Below are 20806 nucleotides of genomic sequence, written 5' to 3'. Positions count from 1 at the left end.
TCACTACTGTACACACATAGTCAGTGCTACGCGACCAACTTCTTTTATTTTTGTACCTTCGAAGCTGGCGGCGAATTATTTTGACGAGATTTCTCATTTCGGAGCAGTAGTCCGTTCTATACACGCTGCGGAGGAGTTAACTTTGCTTGAATCAACAGTAAACTTGACACACTACTGTACTGCTGGCGTCGTTGGATTAGAATCGCTGGGACAAAGCTGCCGTAGAACGCACTGCTTTAGAGAGCGGTTCTGTTTGTCTTTGAAATTGTGTAAATCATTGTCGAATGGAATGACTCAATGCAGTGGAAGCAGAGAGAGAGAGAGAGAGAGAGAGAGAGAGAGAGAGAGAGAGAGAGAGAGAGAGAGAGAGAGAGCAAATATAAGCTCCGGCATAATCAAGCTTGCTCAAAAAATAAAAGTTGATAATTAGTCGCGAGGCTGCAGATCGACAAAGCCAGCGATGCGGCCAGGATTCGTTCTTTTTCTTCTCGAGGGACTTTGCGCCCGCTGCCCGTATCTATCTATCTATCCTTAGCGCTCTATCACGTAATGGCGTAACTTTTGCCGCGCAGAGAAGAGTAGCTACCACGGAAGGTTTAGCTGCTGCTGCTGCTGCTGCTGCTGCTGTTGCCGCGTCGACGGTAAAAGGGAGAAAAACGAACGGCTAGATCGACCCGAGGGAGTTTTAACGTACGGTCAGCTTCTTCGTCTTCTTCTTCTCGAGTTTGGGTTGCCGGCGTCGTCTTCCTCTTGCTTGCGCATTCAGGTTTGATTCCGGCTCGGTCTTTCCCTCTGTTTTCCGTGCGGCAGCTTTACTACTTATTCGTAGCTCTCGCGAAATATTTTTGGGAATTTTAAAGATTCCGCTGGACAGTCGTCGTGGCCGCAAGTTTTGTATTTGGCGCAGCAGCGTAAAAGTCTCTCGTCCGAGAATAGAGAGAGAGAGAGAGAGAGAGAGAGAGAGAGAGAGATCAGAGAGGGTGTGTATATATAGTATACGTGTATGTGCACAGCCGCGAACTTTCGGCGGGCTTGTACCCTCTTAAGCTTCTGTTTTTCTTGGGCTTGTTTTCGAGCTGTTCGCTCCCGTGTTGACCGCGCTGCAGCGGACTTTTCTCCCGAGGCTCTGCGGCGCAAACTTTTCTTCACTATATACATACTTAGTCGCCGCGCGATGTTTTCCCATTGTCCGCTTACACACATCGTGAACTTAATATTCAAGATTAGATAAGACGACGACGGCGAGAACTGCAGTGTACAAGTTCTAATCTGAAACGGCGTAATACGTGTTCTACATACATTAATTAATGCAGCAGCAGTAGTAGCAGTGCGGGGAGCTAATATGCATACGCGCATAGCGCTATACAAGGCTCCTGGCACCTCGTCTCACCTCAGCGCGTTAAGACAGCTTTATTACACATCAGACACGATGTGCGGAAGGTGCAGGAATCTTCTCGAGTAGCGATCCTTCGAATCTTTCAATAAAAATTTCAAATAGCCCCGCGCGCCGCGCGCACTAAAGGTGAAAAATGTAAAGCCGCAGAGAGAGAGAGAGAGAGCAGGTTCAGTCGTCTCGAAAATTTCGTATTTCCAAGTAGCAGCAGCTAGCAGGGCGATCGTAAAGATTACGGCTCGTGTTAGGCCGTAAAATGCGCGCGATAAACGAATCGTAAAGCTCGCTTGGGAAGAGACAGAGAGAGAGAGAGAGAGAGAGAGAGAGAGAGAGAGAGAGAGAGAGAGAGAGAGAGAGAAGGAAGAGCCTAAGATGGAACGAACTGCGGCGAGCTTTTCTCATCTAGTCTTTGTCGCCGACGCCTATAACTCTCGCGCGCTTGCTAGCTCTCTCCGGAATATGAATTTATATAAGGCAATAATGCCCTTTCCGCGGAGACTGCTTTTTTAAAATTTCAACAATGACGCTTGCACAAGCGCGGCGGCCGCCTCGTTTTCAACGAGAGCTCGTCATTTTTCACGATTAATTTCACCACCACGACGACGCAAATATGCACCCTCGTCGGCTTTAGGGATATTTCGCGTGGCCTGCTAAAAAATGTCACCTCGTCACGCGGCCGCTCTGTTTACGGGCCGTCGCAAACTCGTTGCGTGAAAATTTCAAGAGATTTCGCGAGACTTGCAAAATACATGCTCTCGCCACACAGCAGCTCATGATCACGGCAGCAGTATAGCGTACGCCCCAACGACGCAATTTTCCGTAACGCGGTGAAATTTGCCGCGCAACACATTTCATCCGCGCACGCAGAGTACGAGCGCGCGCACCGCTAATGAATTGAAAATGAAAAATTCCGCGCTCGCGCGCCAGACCTGCTGAGCTTAACGACCCTCTTTGCAGCTGCTAGATTTGCTCATTGGCTCTAAACGCTGATCGAATTTTCCGACCGGCTGCTGCTGATTCTCTTTCTCTCTCTCTCTCTCTCTCTCTTGCTCCTTTCTTTCTGTGCGCTATACAGTATATATAGAGCGACGTTCTCGCGGTCGCGCGCGGCACGTACTCGTCGCGTCATTAATTTCCAATCGGCTTTCTAAAGCCCCGCGAGAGAAAGGAGGAGAAAAAGTAGAGAGAAAGCGGGGAGAGGGAGAAAAAACACGAGAGCGTCAACTGGATGACTCAAGGTATATATAATTGCGATGCATAATTGTATGCATTAACTGTGCAAATGGGAGGAGCTCAGTAGTGAGAGAGCGTGCTCTCGAGGAATCCTCTTAAAGGAGGTTAATTTTGGACGTGTTACGACGCCGGCTTAAACCGCTTACACGTATATAGTGTGCCCCCGTGCGCGCGGGTGTGTGTCTGTGTGTGAGTGTACGTAGAATTATCTCGATGCTACGGTATAATATAGAGTGTATCGATTTCCGTTCACCGCACGATAGCGGGGGCTCGAAAGGATGTATTTTTGCGCGTGAATAACGCGCCCTGCATAAAGTATGGTCACCCTCGGTGTCGATATCGAGACAAACTGGTTTCTGGCTAAAAAATGACTAGAATCTGGCGAGTCTTGTGTTCTGGCCAATTTCTGGCCAATTTCTAGTCAATTTCTCGTCTCGACGTCAAAATCGTCCACCACCATCCACGCGGCTATAGAAAAGACGACGCGAGTACAATATATAATAACACACAAAAACGAAGAAGCTCGCGCTCTCTCCAGCATCCGTTCTATACGTACATATATACAGCGTTGAATTATGTCCGCGGAGCGGAGCTCGGAGCGCGAAAAGCGCGGCTGCAGTCTGGAGGGGCAATAACTCATAGCTACGCTAGGCTGCGCTCTAGCTCCATACACACACACACACACACACACACACACACATAATAGCATTGTGTGACGGCCGCACCTGCACTACTGCTGCTGCTGCAGGGAGCAGCTCGTCGCGTCGCGGTCACACATAATGCGTATATACCAGCGGCAGCGGCAGCGAAAGCTTATACGTGCAAGAGACGCAAGCACACCTATACGACTCGCTGCAGCTGATATTGTAAACGCGTACGACTGCGGCGCTCGAGTCGAGCTTCAAGTGCTCGCGTCTGCAGTTCTTGCGCCAAAGAAGCGCGAGTGTGCAAGCGCTGGAAAAATTACGTATATATATATGCGTGCACGTCGCTATAGAGCTGCTTTTAATGTCTGCTCTCTAGTTCGCGTTACGCGTCTTTCTCTTCATCCTTCGTCCTCGCGCGCGCGGCTGTGCTATTAGCTCGTGTTTCTCCGATATAATAATGGAACACTCGAGAGAGAGAGATAGAGAGCGTTAAACTCTTGAATTTTTCATTTCCCACTGAGCGTATACAGCAGAATGAAAAACACTCTCGGCATCGTAAATCTGCCGATCGCGCTGCGCAATAATCGAAAAGCCGAGAGTAGGAGAGAGAGAGAGAGAGAGAGAATGCCGGCGCTCTTTCTCTCTGAAAAATGAATTTATATAGAGCCGATCGAAAATGAGAGAGCGAACCGAACGATTAATTTCCGCGCGCGATTGCTGCGATTACTTCCAGCTGTATTGCTTTCTCTCTCTCTCTCTCTTGGCTTGTCGTTTATTAAGAATCTAGAAGCGAACAATAAGCTTTTCTTCTTATGCGATATAAATTGATCTCATTCTCTAAATCTATTTCTCCCCGCTGACAACATTCAGCCGCTTAGTTTGCCACGTCGCGCAACGCTGTATGCTGTACTAGCCTTCAAGGGAGGGAGCGAAGAACGACGAATCTTATTTACGGTTCGCCACGCAAAGCTCCGGTACTAACGGAGACTCAAGGTCTCTCGAGAGGACGATTGCAGCAGCAGCGACTTCCTTCCTCTCTCGTTCATATAAAGGAGAGAGCTTCCCTTTCTCTCTCGCGCCGCTCCTTTTTTCTCATCTGCAGTTTTAGGCAGCCTTTGTTCCTCCTCCTCTTTCTTCTCCCTCTCTCTCTCTCTCTCTCTCTCTCTCTCTCTCTCTCTCTCACCCTAAGATCGGCCGTGAACGTCGTCTCGAGTGCGACAAAGGAGGCCGAGGATTCTTCGATTAAATTAGAATTAAAATATATAGCAGCGAGCTGCAGCGGAAAGCTCGGCGAAGCGCGCAAGCTCTGCGGCTAATCGTTATTTAAGAGCTTGCGATCAGCATCTCTGCTGGCGACGCTTATTTCCTCTCTCCCTCTTTCTGAAATAGTTCGAATCGAGCGAAGGGAATAGTCAAAATAAGCAAAGGGAAAGGCTAGGGCAAACGAGGAAATATGGCCGCGCCAGAGGACAGGGACGATCCGCTGCAAATAAGAAGAGAGCGCTGGCAATAAAGTCGGGTCGAGAGTAGAAGGAAGAAGCCCGACGTGGAAAGCTTATCTCTCTGCCGGCGGCGGGAAATCCAAAAACGAAAAGAAAGCTACTTGTGAGACGGATGGGAGAAAATTCAGCTGACACAGAGGTGAGTAAGACGAGAGAGGGAAATCCAATCGGGTCGAGGTAATTACGATTTCGAAATTTGAAAATTGAATGAAAGCTCGGCGCGGCGCAGAAAAAAGTAATAAAATTTACTTCGAGCGGAGTGAATTTCCAGCTGACAGCGTTGATCGTCGCGCCTTCAAAGCTTCTTTCATTCAAATAACGAAGCTAAAAACGAACAAACTCCGCTGGAAGCTAAAGTCTACAAAACAGCGCGCGCAATTCAACTTTCGCGTGTTTCGCTCCGCTCACTCAAACACGCGCGACAAAGGGGCGGCATAGTGCGAAAGTTCCGAAAATCGGGCCCAGTGCAAGCTCTCTTGCTTCGTCGACCTCGTTTTCCCTCCCTCAACTCGTGTCCCTCGTAGGCTCGGCACACACGAGAGAGAGAGAGAGAGAAAGCTGGGAGCTGCTCTAGTGATTTGCTTTGAATAACAAGTCAAAGGCTCGGCCGAGTGCAGCGGAAGCAGCCATACATATTTCAGAAAAGCTCGAGTCTAGCCGGCAGTTTTGTACCGCCAAGCATCTGCACGGATGGGAATCATACTTGCTAATGCCTCGTATGCTTGACCGCTGATGTAGCGTCGGATGTGTCTTGCGGATACGGCCGACTTTGACTAATTCCGAAAGATCCAGCTCTGATTGCTTTATGCACGTGTGTGCGGGGGATATCGATCGAGGGAGGCTCTTTTTCAACCGACTGTGTGCATGTGTGTGTGCACGTCCGACGATAGACTCTTCTGCTCGGATTCCTCGATTAATTGGCGCTGCAGGTCCTTTGAGCTCCCGATAGTGCGAGGCACACGCGCCGGAAATCCAGGCCTGCTCGACGGAAGCGGAAATTGACTTGGGCGCCGCTGACTCAATATGACGGGCTGCCACTACGTCGCTTATTGACATGCACGCGCGGCCGAGAACGTGACTTTGTGGAAAATATTCGATGCGCTTCGTTGACTTTCGACTCTCCGATAAGAGCCGCTTACACGGCTAATTTAAGGAAGAGCACGTAACGCACACACTGCACTGGATTTACGAGGAACATTTTTTTCTCTGAAGCTTATTCCCTTCGAGGAAGTAAAGAATCGGTCTTTATTTTTCCAGGACAGGTCGGAATTTACTTGTCGCAGTTCTATTATCGTTTTTTTTTTGTACTTCAGCGCCGCGATGATAAATGAACGCGACAGAGCTTGCACATACGTGAATATATACAGCCTATTAGGCTCCGATGCGTCAAGTGGCTCGAGTCAACGTTCGCTCGGACGGACACAAGTAGAGACAAACTATATACAGCACACGCACGCATAGGCTTGCCTCCCGCGACAGCAGCCTAGGCGAGGCGACATTTTTCTCCCACACACTGCACTGGTAGAAACGAACACACCCATATCTGCAGTAGCACGAGAGAGCGCAGTCGTCGCGTGTCAGCCGTTATAGCCGGAAAATCGCCGGTATAATTGCGGCGCAAAAATAACAGTACACATCTAGGCCGCCTGCAGTGAGAGTGAGAGAGAGAGAGAGAGGGGGGGGGCTGATAGGCCGGTGGTGATAAAATCAATTAGCCAGGAGTAGAGCCTCGAGAGCAACACGAGTGCTGAACACGGCGACGGCGGCGCATCGCTGGGGCGCGAATTGATCAGATAGCCAGGCTAAAGAGCTGCCATCGCATGCGGCGTATACGCCTCCGGCAATTGTAATACGTAATTACTTTGTGCAGTGTGTGTGCGCCGCTCTCTGTACACTCGTTTCGTTACGAGAGGGAGAGAGAGAGAGAGCACGACGGGCGGTATTATCGCTGTCGCTTTTTACTTCTGCTTCTCTCTCGTAATTGCGCCTCCGGCATACACACACACACACACACACGATGAGCGTCACGATCGCTGATATGTGCTTCGATGCACAACGAGTGATATTGACACGAGGTGTGAAAGAGAGGAAAAACACGGGTAATCCGTTGTTTCTTTCTTTTTTAAACGAGGATGACGCGCGTGTTTAGGATCGTGTTTGCTCAAGGATGCAGAGCTGTACGTATGTATACGTGCGATCACGCGAAAACATTCGCAGCTCTCGCGTGCGCTGTCGCGTTTCTTGCGGCACTAATTAGCGGAGATTGAATCTTATCGATGCACTTCGAGTAAATATACGCTCTCCTTGGAACTTTTTCTGAAATTAGGCGGCTGGGGAACGCTCGAAGTGTGTCCGTTGAAGAATAATAAAATTATGTATAGTTCGAGAGCGGGGCAAGTTCGTCGCGCTTTTACATATTCATGAGCTGGAGAGTGTGTATAAGTTTGCGAATTAATTATTCGCGCTGAGTACATCAGCCCTGATAAATAACAGGGTAAATGCGAAGACATAGCTAAACATAGCGCATACATGGCATAACGGATTAAATAAGCTCTCTTGGTCTTTTGGTCGCTGGTGCAGCGCGAGCAGCAGATATCGGCCTTACATATCTCGGTGTAATATCTTTTCCGGTATAACCATAGTATAGCCTAGCGCTCGTGCTTCGTCAATTCGCGAACGCGCGAGCTCTGAATTTTCAGCGGCTCGGAATTGCGAGCAGGAGAGATCGAGAGAGAGCGATAGTCGGCACGCTCGCGCAAGCCTGCGGGAATAGCGTTAACAATTCGACGCAATTCTGCTTTATTAGCGGTAGCAGCTATCGGTTCTGCGCTGCGGTTTATAAGAGAGGAGGAAAGGCTGGTATATCGAGGATGCAGAAAAGTGTCGTTGTACATTATTTGAATCGCCTCGGAATATCACTGCTTTTGATCGACGGATTGACGTCAATCTGTCTCGGAATATGCCACGAGATGGAGCTTGGATCTAACCGAATTAAACCGACCTGTCAGGGTAAGTAACGAAGAGTGAAAAACTGAAAATTTAATAAAAAAAAAACGTTTAAAACAGATATAGCACAAAATCTGACACAAACGAATTTCGATCGATGCATCCCAGCAGCTCTTGCAACATCAGCTCGCATCGTCCGAAAACTAATCTATCGAAGGGGATTATTAGCGGCGGCTAATTTGCACTGGCTGCACAGCATTATGTACCGGATCTCGAGAGCGGGGGCCGATCCCAGGGATTTATGCGCGGCTGCTGCACAAGCTCCGGAATTCTCCGTGGCGCCTCCGGTTATAGCACATCAGAGAGAGCCTCCATAGGAAGCCAGGTTAGCTTTGACAAGATTTACTTTGCAAGGATGATTGCATCCCTATAAAGCACCTTGCGCACCCGCCAAGATTCGGCTAAATCAAGCGTCTCGTCGCATCAGCGGCGAAAGCCAATTAAAACATTATAATTGACAGCCGACCGCCGCCAACGCTTTTTCTCTCTCTCTCTCTCTCTCTCTCTCTCTCTCTCTCTCTCTCTGTGTGTGTTTTGTATATGCACTCTTTGTGCGGCAGCCGCTGCGCTAACGACGTCGTGTATACTATATATCGACCAGCGGTTGGTCTTTTGTCGAATCCCAGCCCCGCCGCCGAATATGCACGCACAAAACAACGCCAATCGAAGATATACCCCGACATCAAACGCGATGTCCGTCGCGTTGACGAGTGTGTGTCGTCCACCGCGTTGTATGCGGGTGAAAGGCGGGAAAATTGGACTTTTGAGCCGAGAGCTTTCAGCAGCTCAATGACAACTTTAATCAACTCCCGCGTGATTTTCCTGCCCGCGACTATAACTCGCTGACGTCAAAATTGGCCGGTGGCCCCGCGGAGATGAAAACTGATAACGGCGACACTAGCGCCGCTATGCGGATATGTGCAGAGAAGCGGAGGAACTTTTTGTCGGAGCGCGCGCGAGAAATCAGCGGGTATGAAAATTTGCCAAGACGTCGGGGGGTGTGATGAGGAGAAGAAGGTAGCCGTGAGAAAGTGCTAGGAAAGAAAAAAGACAAGGGAGATAGAGAGACAGAAGGACGAAACGAAGCGCGAAAATTTACGTTTCCGAACAAAGACTGAAGATTTCTGTCTTGTACGTCTGCTGCTGCTGCTGCAGCCAATCAGTAGTATTGACACTGAAAGCTCTCGCGCGAGCGCACAGGGGCTGTATATATATATATACACTCGTCTTTTTTGCACTTGAATTAGCTCTCTCTCTCTCTCTCTCTCTCTCTCTCTCTCTATCTATCTCGGCTTAATTCGATGCCGAGCGGGGCTAACTACGGGTTATCTTTTTTCGCTCCTCTAACGCTTCGTTTCTCCTTCCGCTTGGTTCGTCCCTTATTCCCAGCATCGGAGACGCCGGGCGAGCTTGATACCCGTAATTTCATAAGCGACACATTCTTTCCGTTGCTGTTTTAATCCTCCGTATACACACTGCAGTATCGAGTATTATATATCCGATCGATGCGTCAGGGAATTTCACGCGTTGCGTGTTGTACGTTACGATATTACGCGCGAGCTCTCGGTAATTATCATCGAACTAGTTCGCGCGCGATTCTTATAAATCGCTAATTGTTTCATCGAGAGAGCCATACCCGCACGGAATTATTAATCCATATTTAACTACGAGAGAGATAGAGCGAAGCGCAAGAAGCCTCATACAAACGAGGTAATAAGTAGGAGGGTAATTGATGCGCGATCATAAAGTGGCGGAAGAGCTGCGCGAGTGTGGCATGCGACACACAAAGCGACGAGAGAGAGAGAGAGAGAGAGAGAGAGAGCTGACTGCATTATGAGTGTCGTTCGGTGGCGGCGTCGGTGGTTAGTCGAGGCGGCCCCTAATTGGTGTGCGTAACTTTGAGAGCTGTAGAGAGAGGAGTGATCGTCGTAGGCGAGAGCATCTCTCTGTGTGTCACTTGATATGCTGGATTATCGCGCACCGCAACCGCGACGACACCTTCGGGCTCGTTCCTAAAAACCACCACTCGATAGTAGTAGTATTAGTGCTAGTCGTCATCTCGTCCGTTTGATTAAGGAGGAAAAAAGCGAGTAGCGGAGTGTAATGGCCGAGCTGGGCTGCTCTTCGTGAGTAGAAGGAATTATCGAAGGGGAATACGTGTTTGTGTGCTCGATGGTGCATTACGTGGGCTGCACTATTCGACTCCGCAGTTCTCTATCTCGTTCTGCCGCGGGACGATCCATAATCAGGGACACGCGATATTTCATTGGAATTCTCGCGCTGAGCGCGAGAGAGATCCTGACGCCGAGATATATATCGCAGTCACGCGATAATTTCGCGCGCGGCCGAGCCAAAAAAATCTCTCTTGGCTGTTGGATCGCATTGGATGTCTTTGCCCTGGCATTATGGTATACTGGTGTGTGGCTAATGCTGCTTCAAAATCAGGAATCAAATACTTCCTCCTCACACACGCACACACACGCTGAATAAATCATCGCTGGTAAAGCGCAGCGCATAACTGCCGCGAAATACCAAAGGAAAAAAGTACAGCGACGAGTAAAGAAGCTTTTACGATGCCCTTCGCCGAAGACTCGTTATACGAGAGAGCGCGATCTTCCCTTTTGTTTCCCTCGAACTCGCGCGTGTGTGTAATCAGTCGCGCGCATATATAGCTATTCCCGGAAAAATAAACACGGGGAAAGAGTCACTCTGCGGGCAAATTATGCGCGAAGCTTCGCGCGCTAGATACTCATCGGAGCTTCATTAATTAGCTCTCGAGAGTCTCCGCGCTCTCTCGCATGAGGCGTTAGCGTTTCAATAGAATGAGAGAGAGAGAGAGAGAGAATTATTGTTGTTTGCTCTCTCTCTCGCGCTCGTCCGTTTGTTTGCGAAAGAGGCCGAAGCTTTTCGGGGATTGTTTCGACGAGTAACTTTACGCAAGGAGAAGAAGCCAATTGAACAGCGGCGCGCGAATAATGGGAGAGAATAGCCGCTGCGCGAAGAAAGCTGGATATATATATATATATAAATCCCAGCTGCGGCCTCCTGGCCTCAAAAAGTAAAATAGAGAGGGAGAGAGTGGGCGAAATCTCGATGAAAATCCTTGAGTAATGCATCCCGAGCCCGCGCTGACGTCCTCCCACTACTCGAGTCAGCTTCAGCCATTGTTCTTACCTCCGAGGGCCTTTCATCTCTCTTTATCTCTTATCCCGAGCGCTTTATTCCTATCCGCCGGCTGCTGCTGCTGCTAATCGACTCTCTCTCTCTCTTTCTCTCTCTCTCTCTCTCTCTCTCTTTGCAGCGCTCGTTTCTCACGCACTTGAAAAACTTGCGTCGTTTTATAAACAAACGCGATGAAAAGCGAACTCGAGAGCACAGATTTGAATTTCCGGCGAAATTTCGACGACTCCACGCACGCCCCAGTTGAATTCCATATAAGAGAAATCTCGGCCGCGATTTTCAATGCGCGCGTAAGTTTTCCCTGCAGCCGAGCGAAAACTTCAGCCACCTCTCGAGGTACAAAAACAAGCTGCAGCGGCGCGCGAAACTGAAATTTATAAATGTGCCGCGATCGGATAGGAGAATTAAATTCTCGTATGACGTTATATAGAGCGAGAGATGAAGTAGCTTTGAGCGGAAATCCTATATCTCGAAAGGAGATACGCGTGTCGTCTCGGTATAGACACTGGAGCGAAGAGAGAAGAGTATAGCAGTACATAAAGGAAGCCGAGTCCAAAGTTCGCGCGCGCAAAGTTTCGACTTCCGGTGGGACTGGGAAATGCTTTTCCTCCTTATACATGTATACACGTGCACGTCGCACTCTGCGAGCCCAATGGAGGCGCACCGGCGGAAAGGAAGAAGTGGAAGAAAATGTCACGAGCACACACACACACACACACACACACATACGCGCGCGAGGCTCGTATTAATCCAGCTAAAAGCTCCGCTCGTTTCCATTTGCCAGCACCGGCACACACAATTTTTTATTCGCGCCCCTTTCGGAAGCGGTCGATTTTTTGTTTGTTATTTTTCAGAAAAAAGAAAGTGCGAGTGTTCGAGACTCTATATTGCAGAGAGAGAGCCGATGCAGCGCGCGATTAGTCACTTGCAGAGGGATCAACGGGTCAACTGGCGCTAATTGAGAGAGCGAGCGTTGACTCGTCGCTACATGCATCGCGCGCAGTATGTGAAAAAAGCAGAGACTGACCTTCTAGTTCAACGATCTTTCCAGCCCGCTTGAGTGCTTTGACCGCCTCGTCGTGGGTAGCCTCCCTGAGGTCCTCTCCGTTAACGGCGAGAATAGCGTCGCCCACGTAGAGCTGTTCCGTAGCGTCGGCTGCCATACCCTTGAATATCTTCGATATGAGGATGGGCATCTTGTTCTCCTTGCCGCCTTTGATGGAGATGCCCAGGCCGTTGTTGTCGCTCTTGACGACGCGGACGGTGCGCTTCTGGTTGGCCACCGAGTCCGGGACGTCCGGGTCGCCGAGGCTGTCGATGTTATTGTTGTTGAGGTTGTTGCCGTTGTTGAGGCCGTTGCCGGTCGTCGTGACAGCCGAGGCTGTGCTGCTGCCGGAACTGCTGTCGCAGCTCTCGTCGAGCGAGATGCTGAGGTAGTCGTCCTCGAGACTGACGAACACTCGGTACCACTGGCCGCGCACCTGTGTCTCCAGGATACCCGCACGGCTGGAGATTCCGGATGAGGCACCGGTTGCCGCCGACGACGAGGACGAGGACGAGCCCGAGGCAAGACCCATTAGCATGCTCAGCGGCACCTGTGCGGCCGGCTGCTGCGGCTGCTGACTACCAGCCCCGCTGCTGCCGCTCAGTTCCACCATTTCGATTTCTTCGTAGCTGGCGCGCTGGAACAGAGAGATTTGCGCTTTGTTAGTTAAGGGAATTTATATAAATTATATTGTACAGTAATTTTCATGGCATCGTTTTAAGCGACTTCACATTTCTGGTATACCCATGCAGGCGTTCGTCTTTCTCAAAAACAAAAGAAGCAAATAATTAAAATACACACATCAGCTCTACAGTATGATTACGCAAATTATATCGTATAACTCGGCTTAAAAAAAGTTCTTCGGTTATCCAAATAGCTGCAAATTAAAGCATTAAATCACAGCCAAACGTTTTAGAATTCCACGCGAATCAAAGCGGATAATCGTCAGCGATCTGAATGCTTCACAAGAGCTGGAACGACAAAATACTTCACAGAATCGAACACATCTTCCGCGGCGATCGAGTAAAAGCTTCTCAAGGACACACCAAAAAAAAGTCCTCGTATGGAAACCGGTCGACCGAATTGAATAATAATTACGTTTTAGCGACAGCCGAAAGAGAGAGAGAGCGCAACAGCGAGCCGTTACGGAATAAAATATGAGAGACGTTATATACATAAGAGAGAAACTCGAGCAGTTGGTGGGAATATACAGTTTACGAGAACGCATACGTACGTGCGGGCGACATTCGAAGCACGATCTCTTCGACTACTGTCCTCTCTCTCTCTCTCTCTCTCTCTCTCTCTCTCTCTCTCTCTCTCTCTCTCTCTCTCTCTCACTTGCATAACTCTAGCGTGGGCATATGAACCTATAACTCCGATGCAGCTATATCGAACATTCCTAGCCTCCGTGTCAGACGCCAGTGCTATTATTCAACAATGACTATATAGTATACGTTTTCCTTTGCTTCTCTCTTTTCAAATGCACGACGACCATCTCGTATGTCCGCGACACTTTCGAAACTATATTGCTCCGGATCTTTTGATACGGACAGTTCGAGTTCCCTGGCGTACAGCCGGATATTATAGTAACGAGATACTCGAGATTCTTACTTTTTTATTTTCGAGTAGAAATCGCGTGAGAAAATTTTTTATCTCGGAATACTCGAGCGCGCATTGTCCTTGCGGTGACGTTAAGCGCGACGACGATACAATAATAATCACGGCAAATCGCCTTGAAAAAGCAGCCGTTGTATGTCAAGATCTTCAACAACTAGCGACGAGTCCTCGAGAGAATGTGTCGCAAATTTTTTCGCTACGTATTATTATTGTTATTACGTAGAAGTTGTAAACTAGCGATGCTTTCATAGAAACGAACATCTCGCAATAGGTGCTCGTTTCCTCCGAATAATTGAGACGAGAGATAACGCGAAGCTGGGAGTGTATTCTGAATGGAACAGCCAGAAAATCATCCGAGCGCATTGAAAACCCGCCGACGCCGCGGCTCTAACAAACGTTTTCTTTCACGCCTTTCACCGTCGCGCATATTTTCTTATTTTTTTAATTATCGTGATACTATACGCGCTTGTGTAATGCAGCGCGAGCAGCGGCTTTTTTCAAGAGGCTCGTATACTACTTTTTTGTAGGTATTATGCCAAATACTCGAGGTGGAGCTAAAAATTTGAAAAAAAAGGGAAAGTGTGGGACGTGCAAAGAGCCGAGTGAGCGGTGAGTGATGATGTATTAAGCGAAAAGGTGGAATATTTTTGTAAATGAAACTGAAAGTCTGGGAATAGAATTTTTTAATATCGTTGGAGTTTTATTGAAAACGACCGTTTTCGTGGTATAAACTTTTCACGCGTTTTCAATGAATTTCACGTAAAGTAATTTCTCACTGAAACAACTGTATACAGAACAAACATTCGACCTGCCGTTAATCCATTATTTCAATCTTGATTTTCAAGAAACAACTCATAATCCTCATAGAGCTAAAAAGCTTATAAAAGCATCAACGTAAAGTTTCACGTCTTTTTCACATGGAATCGCATAAATCGATCGCAAAAAAATAGAATCGCTGCGACGAAAAATGACATAAAAATATTCTTTTTACATTCAGCCTCGCAATTTGCCAATAGATCAAAGTTGCAGGGCATTTCGGAAAAATGGCTTCGCACAAAGCTCGCTCCGACTCCAAGAGCGAAGTCCGCGAATTTCAAGCTTTTTTTTAAACTGCCAACACCACTGCAGTACAAACAACGCGCGTTTCGCCTCTAAATCCCCGAAAAACAATATACATCAACTTTTCAAGCTCGCACATTGACGCCCACATACTACAGCACTAGGCATCAGTGGATCAATCAGTCGGAGCTTGTGTAATCTTTAGGATATTGTCTATTTCAGCCGGCGGAGATACAGCAATTACATCCGGCCGCTGATGTAACGAAAGCACGTATTTTTTTTTCCATTTTGTTTGCGCTGCAGTCTTAATTGAAAAAGTCTATTTCGACCGATGGAACAACCTCCCTCTCCATATTCTACATGTCCAGTGGATAGTTGATTGAATAGATTTTTCAGATGTGTTATATCTGATATGACACACTCGGCCGGCTATCGAGAGCACATAGCTTCCGCGCGATAGAGGAAGCTGGACATCAGAGTTTTGAGAGGGAGAAAAAGAAGAAAAGCCGCCAAAAAACCGCAATAACCGCCACACAGTATAGAGGAACATCGTTGTCTCGTCGTCGTTGTTTATAGCCGGTGTGAGGCAACATGCTCCGCACAGAAAGCGAAACAAAGAGTCGGACACTGTGTATATACACCACCGCTGCTGCTGCTGCTGCTCACCGCACGAGAAAACAATGGTTTCACTCGACGCGTATGACTGTACTCACTCTCTGAGACACACAGGACGAAGCGGATATGGTCAACGACGTTTAGTCAGTCATGCGCATGCATAGCCGTACCCACACGCGTGTATTTCGTGCACGATTAATTCACTTTTATAAATATAACGTAACGTTGACCAATTACGGGGGGCAAACGAGGCCGAGGCGATCGAAAAAAAGACGAAGAGAGGAGAAACGCGAACGAGCTTATTATTTATGTTTTGCGCGAACTCGCGCGGTACAAAGAGATTTAGCACTCGCGCGCGCGAGCGTTCCGAGGCCACTTTTATCAATTTTGCATAGCGTAATTACGCGTCCCGCATTGCGCCCTCTCACTCTCTCACTGCTAGTCCCCTAATGAGGACAAACAAACGCGCGCGCGCGCCGCTCAGCTCTCGTTTGTAATTGGCTTTATGAAATAAAACGGCAGACTGCCGCGTTGCGCCGAATTAAACGCGAAATCCCCGGCTGCTGCTGCACACACGCGCACACACACACACACATACGCGTATACGCAAACAGAAAACGCGCGCGAGAGAGTGTATAAGGGGCAGGAGAGCGAGAGCGAGTGGAGAAAGAATTCGAGCGTCATTAAACACGCGCGAACGAGCATATGACTTTGCTCTCTTCTGCCGTCGATGTATGTGTATATGCGCATGTAGTATGCATAGCCTACTGTAGTATGTAGAGTAGTGCAAAAAAGCAAGCTAACCGAATAATACGGCCGAGCGAGCCGCTACTGTGTCTATACTACTCGCAGCTGTGTGTGTGTGTTATATTATTCTCGAAACGCGCCAGCGTGTATCAATCGAGAAATTCGAATTGTACTTTTCGCCGCAAAAATACACACCGAGTTCTGCTTGTTTGTATTTCTCGAGCGCGCAGAGAAGATGTCCAAGTATAGCCGAGTGTGTGCACGAGAGAGAGAGAGAGAGACGACGCTCTCGAGTATGCGTGTACTTTTGGAGGGAACCGGTTCTCGCCCGCGCGACTGCAGCTGATACTTTATGATTCCCCCTATACGCTGGTTCACCGCGAGCGATAATGTAAACGGCGATGATGCCAGCCAGCGACGCTGATTTCATTCTTATGTTGCGATGACATATTTACTCGAAAATGTTCTATAAATGCAATCGCTGCGTAGTAATCGATAAACCGATTTAATCCAATGAAGCACTCAAGGAAGCGTTCTCGGAGTGTAGCCGACTTGAAATTTCCATGGACTTTAACGAGCGCCCGTACATTTATATAACAAACCTCCTCCTCGACCCCTTCTCTATATAGACATACACGTACTTGCACATGCGTACCAGCGCGTTATACAAACGTGTATACACACATGAGAAGCAGCTGAGAGCGCGAGCGCGGGCCTCCACAATCGCGCGACCGCACGTTAATCCGCCGTTTAAACCGTCACGCGATGGCGGTCTGCGAGTCACTTTCTCTCTCTCTCTCTCTCTCCCTCTTGCTTCCGCTCTACAGCACTCTCATGCCTTTCTCGATCTGAGAGCGAGAGAGACCATCGAGGCAAACGCAGAAGCGTATAACGCGTTGTACTTATTATCAAGAGATTCTTTGCCGGAAGCGCTCTCGAGATTTTCGACGGTACACTCACACACACACACACACACACACACACACACACACACACACAGAGGCGCGCGCGATGATAAAACGAGGGGGAGAGAACGGTCGCTAGTACTTTGGAAATTAAACTTGCCGTGTACGGCGTGTACGCTTTCGGTGAGGAAAAGAAAAACGAATCATCGAATGGACCGTGATGGAAAAATACGTACGAGATCGTGCCGCGCGAGAGAGACGAAAATGGTCAAATTGGCCGCAGCATCGGCCCCCCGTTTACGACGCTAAAACGTTGCTCAATTCGATCGCCCGAAATTTTCCTTGCGCTCTTTCATCATCATTATTGTTATTATTCTCTTTGGAGAAAAAAGGGTTGCTGAAATTCCTCGCGATTGGCTCTATGCGCGCAACAGTACATTACCGAACACATTTTCAGCCTTTCAAGCGCGAGCTAAAAGGAATAGGAGGAGAGAGAAAAATCGATGTCGCGAGTTCTCCGCGCACGACGAAAATCGCGAAGCAATTTTTATGCTCAGGCTATATAATTCGGGCGCTCGCTCGCTCGCAGTAATATACGTGTACAGGGGGGAGGAGAAGCAGAAAGAGAAAAAATTCAATACGTGTCAGTGACGCGAGAATGCTAATGGAATTCGCAGAAATTGGAATTCAATCATGCCGAGGTGTCGAGTAAAAAGAGGCATTTTTTCTCCCCCTCTTTTCTCTCTCTCTCTCTCTCTCTCTCTCTCTCTCTCTCTCTCACTCTCACCTTCGTCGAGCGCTATATAGAGACGCAGGCTAATAGTTGTTAATAAGCAGCGCGACGAGGAAAAAATTTCAGCTTCGATTACGAGGAAAAAGTGTCGATTTCCACGAGTCACAAAAGTACGTTGTTTAGAATGCGAACTGAAGTTTCAGTATAGAGAAAAAATAAATGACAGCCTGAAAACAAAGCTGATGCATTTTTCATGCCGCGCGCAACACGTTACTTAAAGTCGCGTGTTTACGACTGGATCAGACTTCTTATTCTCCCTCCTCCTCCTTATTTACACGCTCGAACTTTTCTAGCGTCGATCAATTCGGCGAATCGACACGAGTGGCCGCAGGAAAGAAAAGAAAAAAACACAGTGGCAGCGTGTACTATCGTGCAAAAAAAGAACAACAACAATAACAATAACAGGGAAATAAAAAACAAGGAAAAGAAGCGCAGCATCGCGACGTGCTTATAGTTTGATGCACACGTGCGATTTACCGTTTTGCGCGTGTGTGCGGGCATATGAGTTCCGGTGTCTGCAACGACTCCTGCCTCTATATGTATACAGCTGCACCGCTGCACCGAGTCTCCCTTTTCTTATATTATTATTCTTACTGTATTGTTATGCACATACACACACACGCACACACACACCTACACCTACACGTTATGCACGTCCCTTTCTCTCGCTCCGCCGCGAAAAACACGAGGATCTATATAATATATGCGAGGACGAACAACAATAACACCGGCGGGGGTCTCTCTTTTCCTTATCCTTCCGCAGCGATCTCTTTTTCTCTCTCTCTCTCTCCCTCTGTCTGTCGCTGCAGCTTTCTCTCGCACACTGATGCAGCCGTCGCCGCGCTGTTTGGCCCACTTTGTTCTTCTTCTTCTTTGGCTTATGCGCGATGTTTTCTTCGCTCTAGACGGGAGAGCCGATGCAGGCTCCTGGATCGCTGTCGGCAGCGGTGCCGATTCTCGCCGGGGACGTCGCACCACAACCGACAATCATCGTCGTCATCGTCATCGTTAACGAGAAGAAGAAGAAGAAGTAGCAGCTCTCACAACGCGAGTATTACACAGAGCGGTAGGATACAATAAGAGTACGTTGACCGGCTATTAACTGGAGTCGAGTTGCAGCTGCAGGAGTAGCTCATTCGCGCGCTCCCGCATGGCGATCGACGAGACACAGCTGATTGGTATACGCACCTATTGTATATAGGTATATACGTATAGGTCTCTCTCTCTCTCTCTCTCACCTTTGAGCTATATTCTCTATTATATTCTCCGACGCTTCGGAGCGCTGCAGTGCCCGCTTTTCCCTGCAGTATACTAGCGGAAACTCTCCGGGGATTCAAGCCATTGAATATCGCACACACACTCGCGAAAAGAAAACCGTCTGCGCACTACTCGGGTCGTATTGCAACCTGCACCATGTATGCAGCGAGCGAATCGCGCGCGAAAGGAGGTTATATACAACAACAGCGCGACACACGAACAGTATAAAAACAACGAAACGACGAGATGTATAGAAAGAGGAAGGAGGAAGAAAGAAGAAGAAGAAGAAGAAGAGTGACAAAAGTCGGCTCTAACGCAGTCGCGAGCTCTCAGCCAAAGTGTCACGAACACGCGCCGAGGAGTAGCGAGGCGAGACTGAACCGCTCGCGCGCGCGCGGACCTTCGCCGCACTGGATTTCGAGTCGGCTGGCATAGCTTTCTCTCTCTCTCTCGCTCTCGCGCTCGCTCTTACACACGCTACCTATATTCTGGCCGGTGGCGGCCGCCTCCTCAGTCGCGCGCGCACCGCAAAAACTGACAGGTGAGCCGGCTGCGCGCGCGTGCCTACGCATGCCAGGATATGTACAGCCTTTTGCCTGGGGTGTACCGTTTACCCGCTGAGTTGGACGGCTGGCGACACCTAGCGCTTGGTCTAGGGGGCGTCGTTGGTGCGATTACCTACGGTCGGTATGATTATGGTCGTGGTATTGCCTATCCCCAGGGGAACGTGGACTAATCTGGACAGGATTTCGTTCTTCTTTTTTTCTAGCACCGACCCCCTCCGAGGTATCCTTCCAATTAAGGATTAAATTCACTCGGACGAATTTGTCCGCGTCTTTTCTATATCATATCTGCAGCGAAGAAACTTTCTCTGCTTACTTTTTTTTCAGCTGATGAGACTTTTGCTACTAATACTCGCCGGGGAGACGAGCCGTACGTTTCTATCTTCCTTTTCGTAGGTGATATAGTAGTATACTTTTCGCTCAAGGCACGAGGGAGGCTGTGCTGAATTAATCTTTTTCTTCTTGATTGTTTTTTTTTTTTTGGTAGGGGGTTGAATAATTCGTACGTGCGAATAACGCAATAATCATTTATTTAATCTTTTCATAAACTTTATACAGACGTCATGTAATTTTGTTAACATTTGTTTAGTGAGGTAATTGAGAAATTCGTTTTATTGAGTTAGTAGCACATAATTTTTAAACATTATTTTAAATATACAACATTTTATGAAGTTTCACATTTTTACACAACCTCGTAACACATGTAGATTAAAAAAGTAATGATGCAAGAAATTTATCGACATAACAATAAAACGTTCATAACGTATACGTATCGCGATTATCTACATTACAAAGTAACGCTTAATTAACCTACTTTTTATACCGCAGACGAAGCAGTTAATTAATTACAAAGACAATACGGCGCAATTTTCTCTTACCAGGTTTATTGAAATAAAAAATACCAAGAAAGTGACACACTTATCAACACAGTATCTTATCTCGTAAAGAGAAAATTTAAAAAAATCGATCGTCGTCGACTGCCTATCAAACCATAATTGAATTCGTAAGAGGACGAGGGACACGAAGCTTGCGCTCTGAATTGAGAAATTGGTAAAAGGGGCTTTATCGACGGCTGCGGAGACACGGATGCATTAGTGATCGGGAAGTGCCAAGCGCCAGAATGAAAAGCGCAAACGAAGCGGGAAACGGTTTCGGGTGACGAGCTGAATATTGAATATTGTATCCGAAGCACTAATGCATCGATAGAGATCTCTATATAATTGGCACCGTGTGATGAGAGATGT

At 48.1% G+C, this 20806-nt stretch overlaps 1 protein-coding gene across 3 annotated transcripts in view; it reads right to left on the bottom strand.

The window, feature by feature from the left end:
• Positions 1-19406, bottom strand: part of LOC100121317 (beta-1-syntrophin) — a 176948-nt gene extending 157542 nt beyond the window's left edge. The window contains exons 1-2 of one of the 3 annotated variants that reach the window (XM_016981141.3): positions 18220-19406; positions 11989-12643 (exon numbers count right to left, since the gene is read on the bottom strand). In XM_016981141.3, coding sequence (XP_016836630.1) covers positions 11989-12643; positions 18220-18243 — 679 coding nt within the window. In that variant the 5' untranslated portion in view covers positions 18244-19406. Of the gene's footprint in view, positions 1-11988; positions 12644-16239; positions 18151-18219 lie in introns of those variants that run through there. The other 2 variants (XM_008217020.4, XM_016981144.2) reach the window with 2 other exon arrangements.
• Between the last annotated feature and the right edge of the window lie 1400 nt (positions 19407-20806).

The sequence above is a fragment of the Nasonia vitripennis genome, chromosome 1 (genome assembly GCF_009193385.2).
Source record: "Nasonia vitripennis strain AsymCx chromosome 1, Nvit_psr_1.1, whole genome shotgun sequence".
Classification (NCBI taxonomy): Eukaryota; Metazoa; Arthropoda; class Insecta; order Hymenoptera; family Pteromalidae; genus Nasonia; species Nasonia vitripennis.
This window is presented reverse-complemented; position numbering and strand designations above follow the sequence as displayed.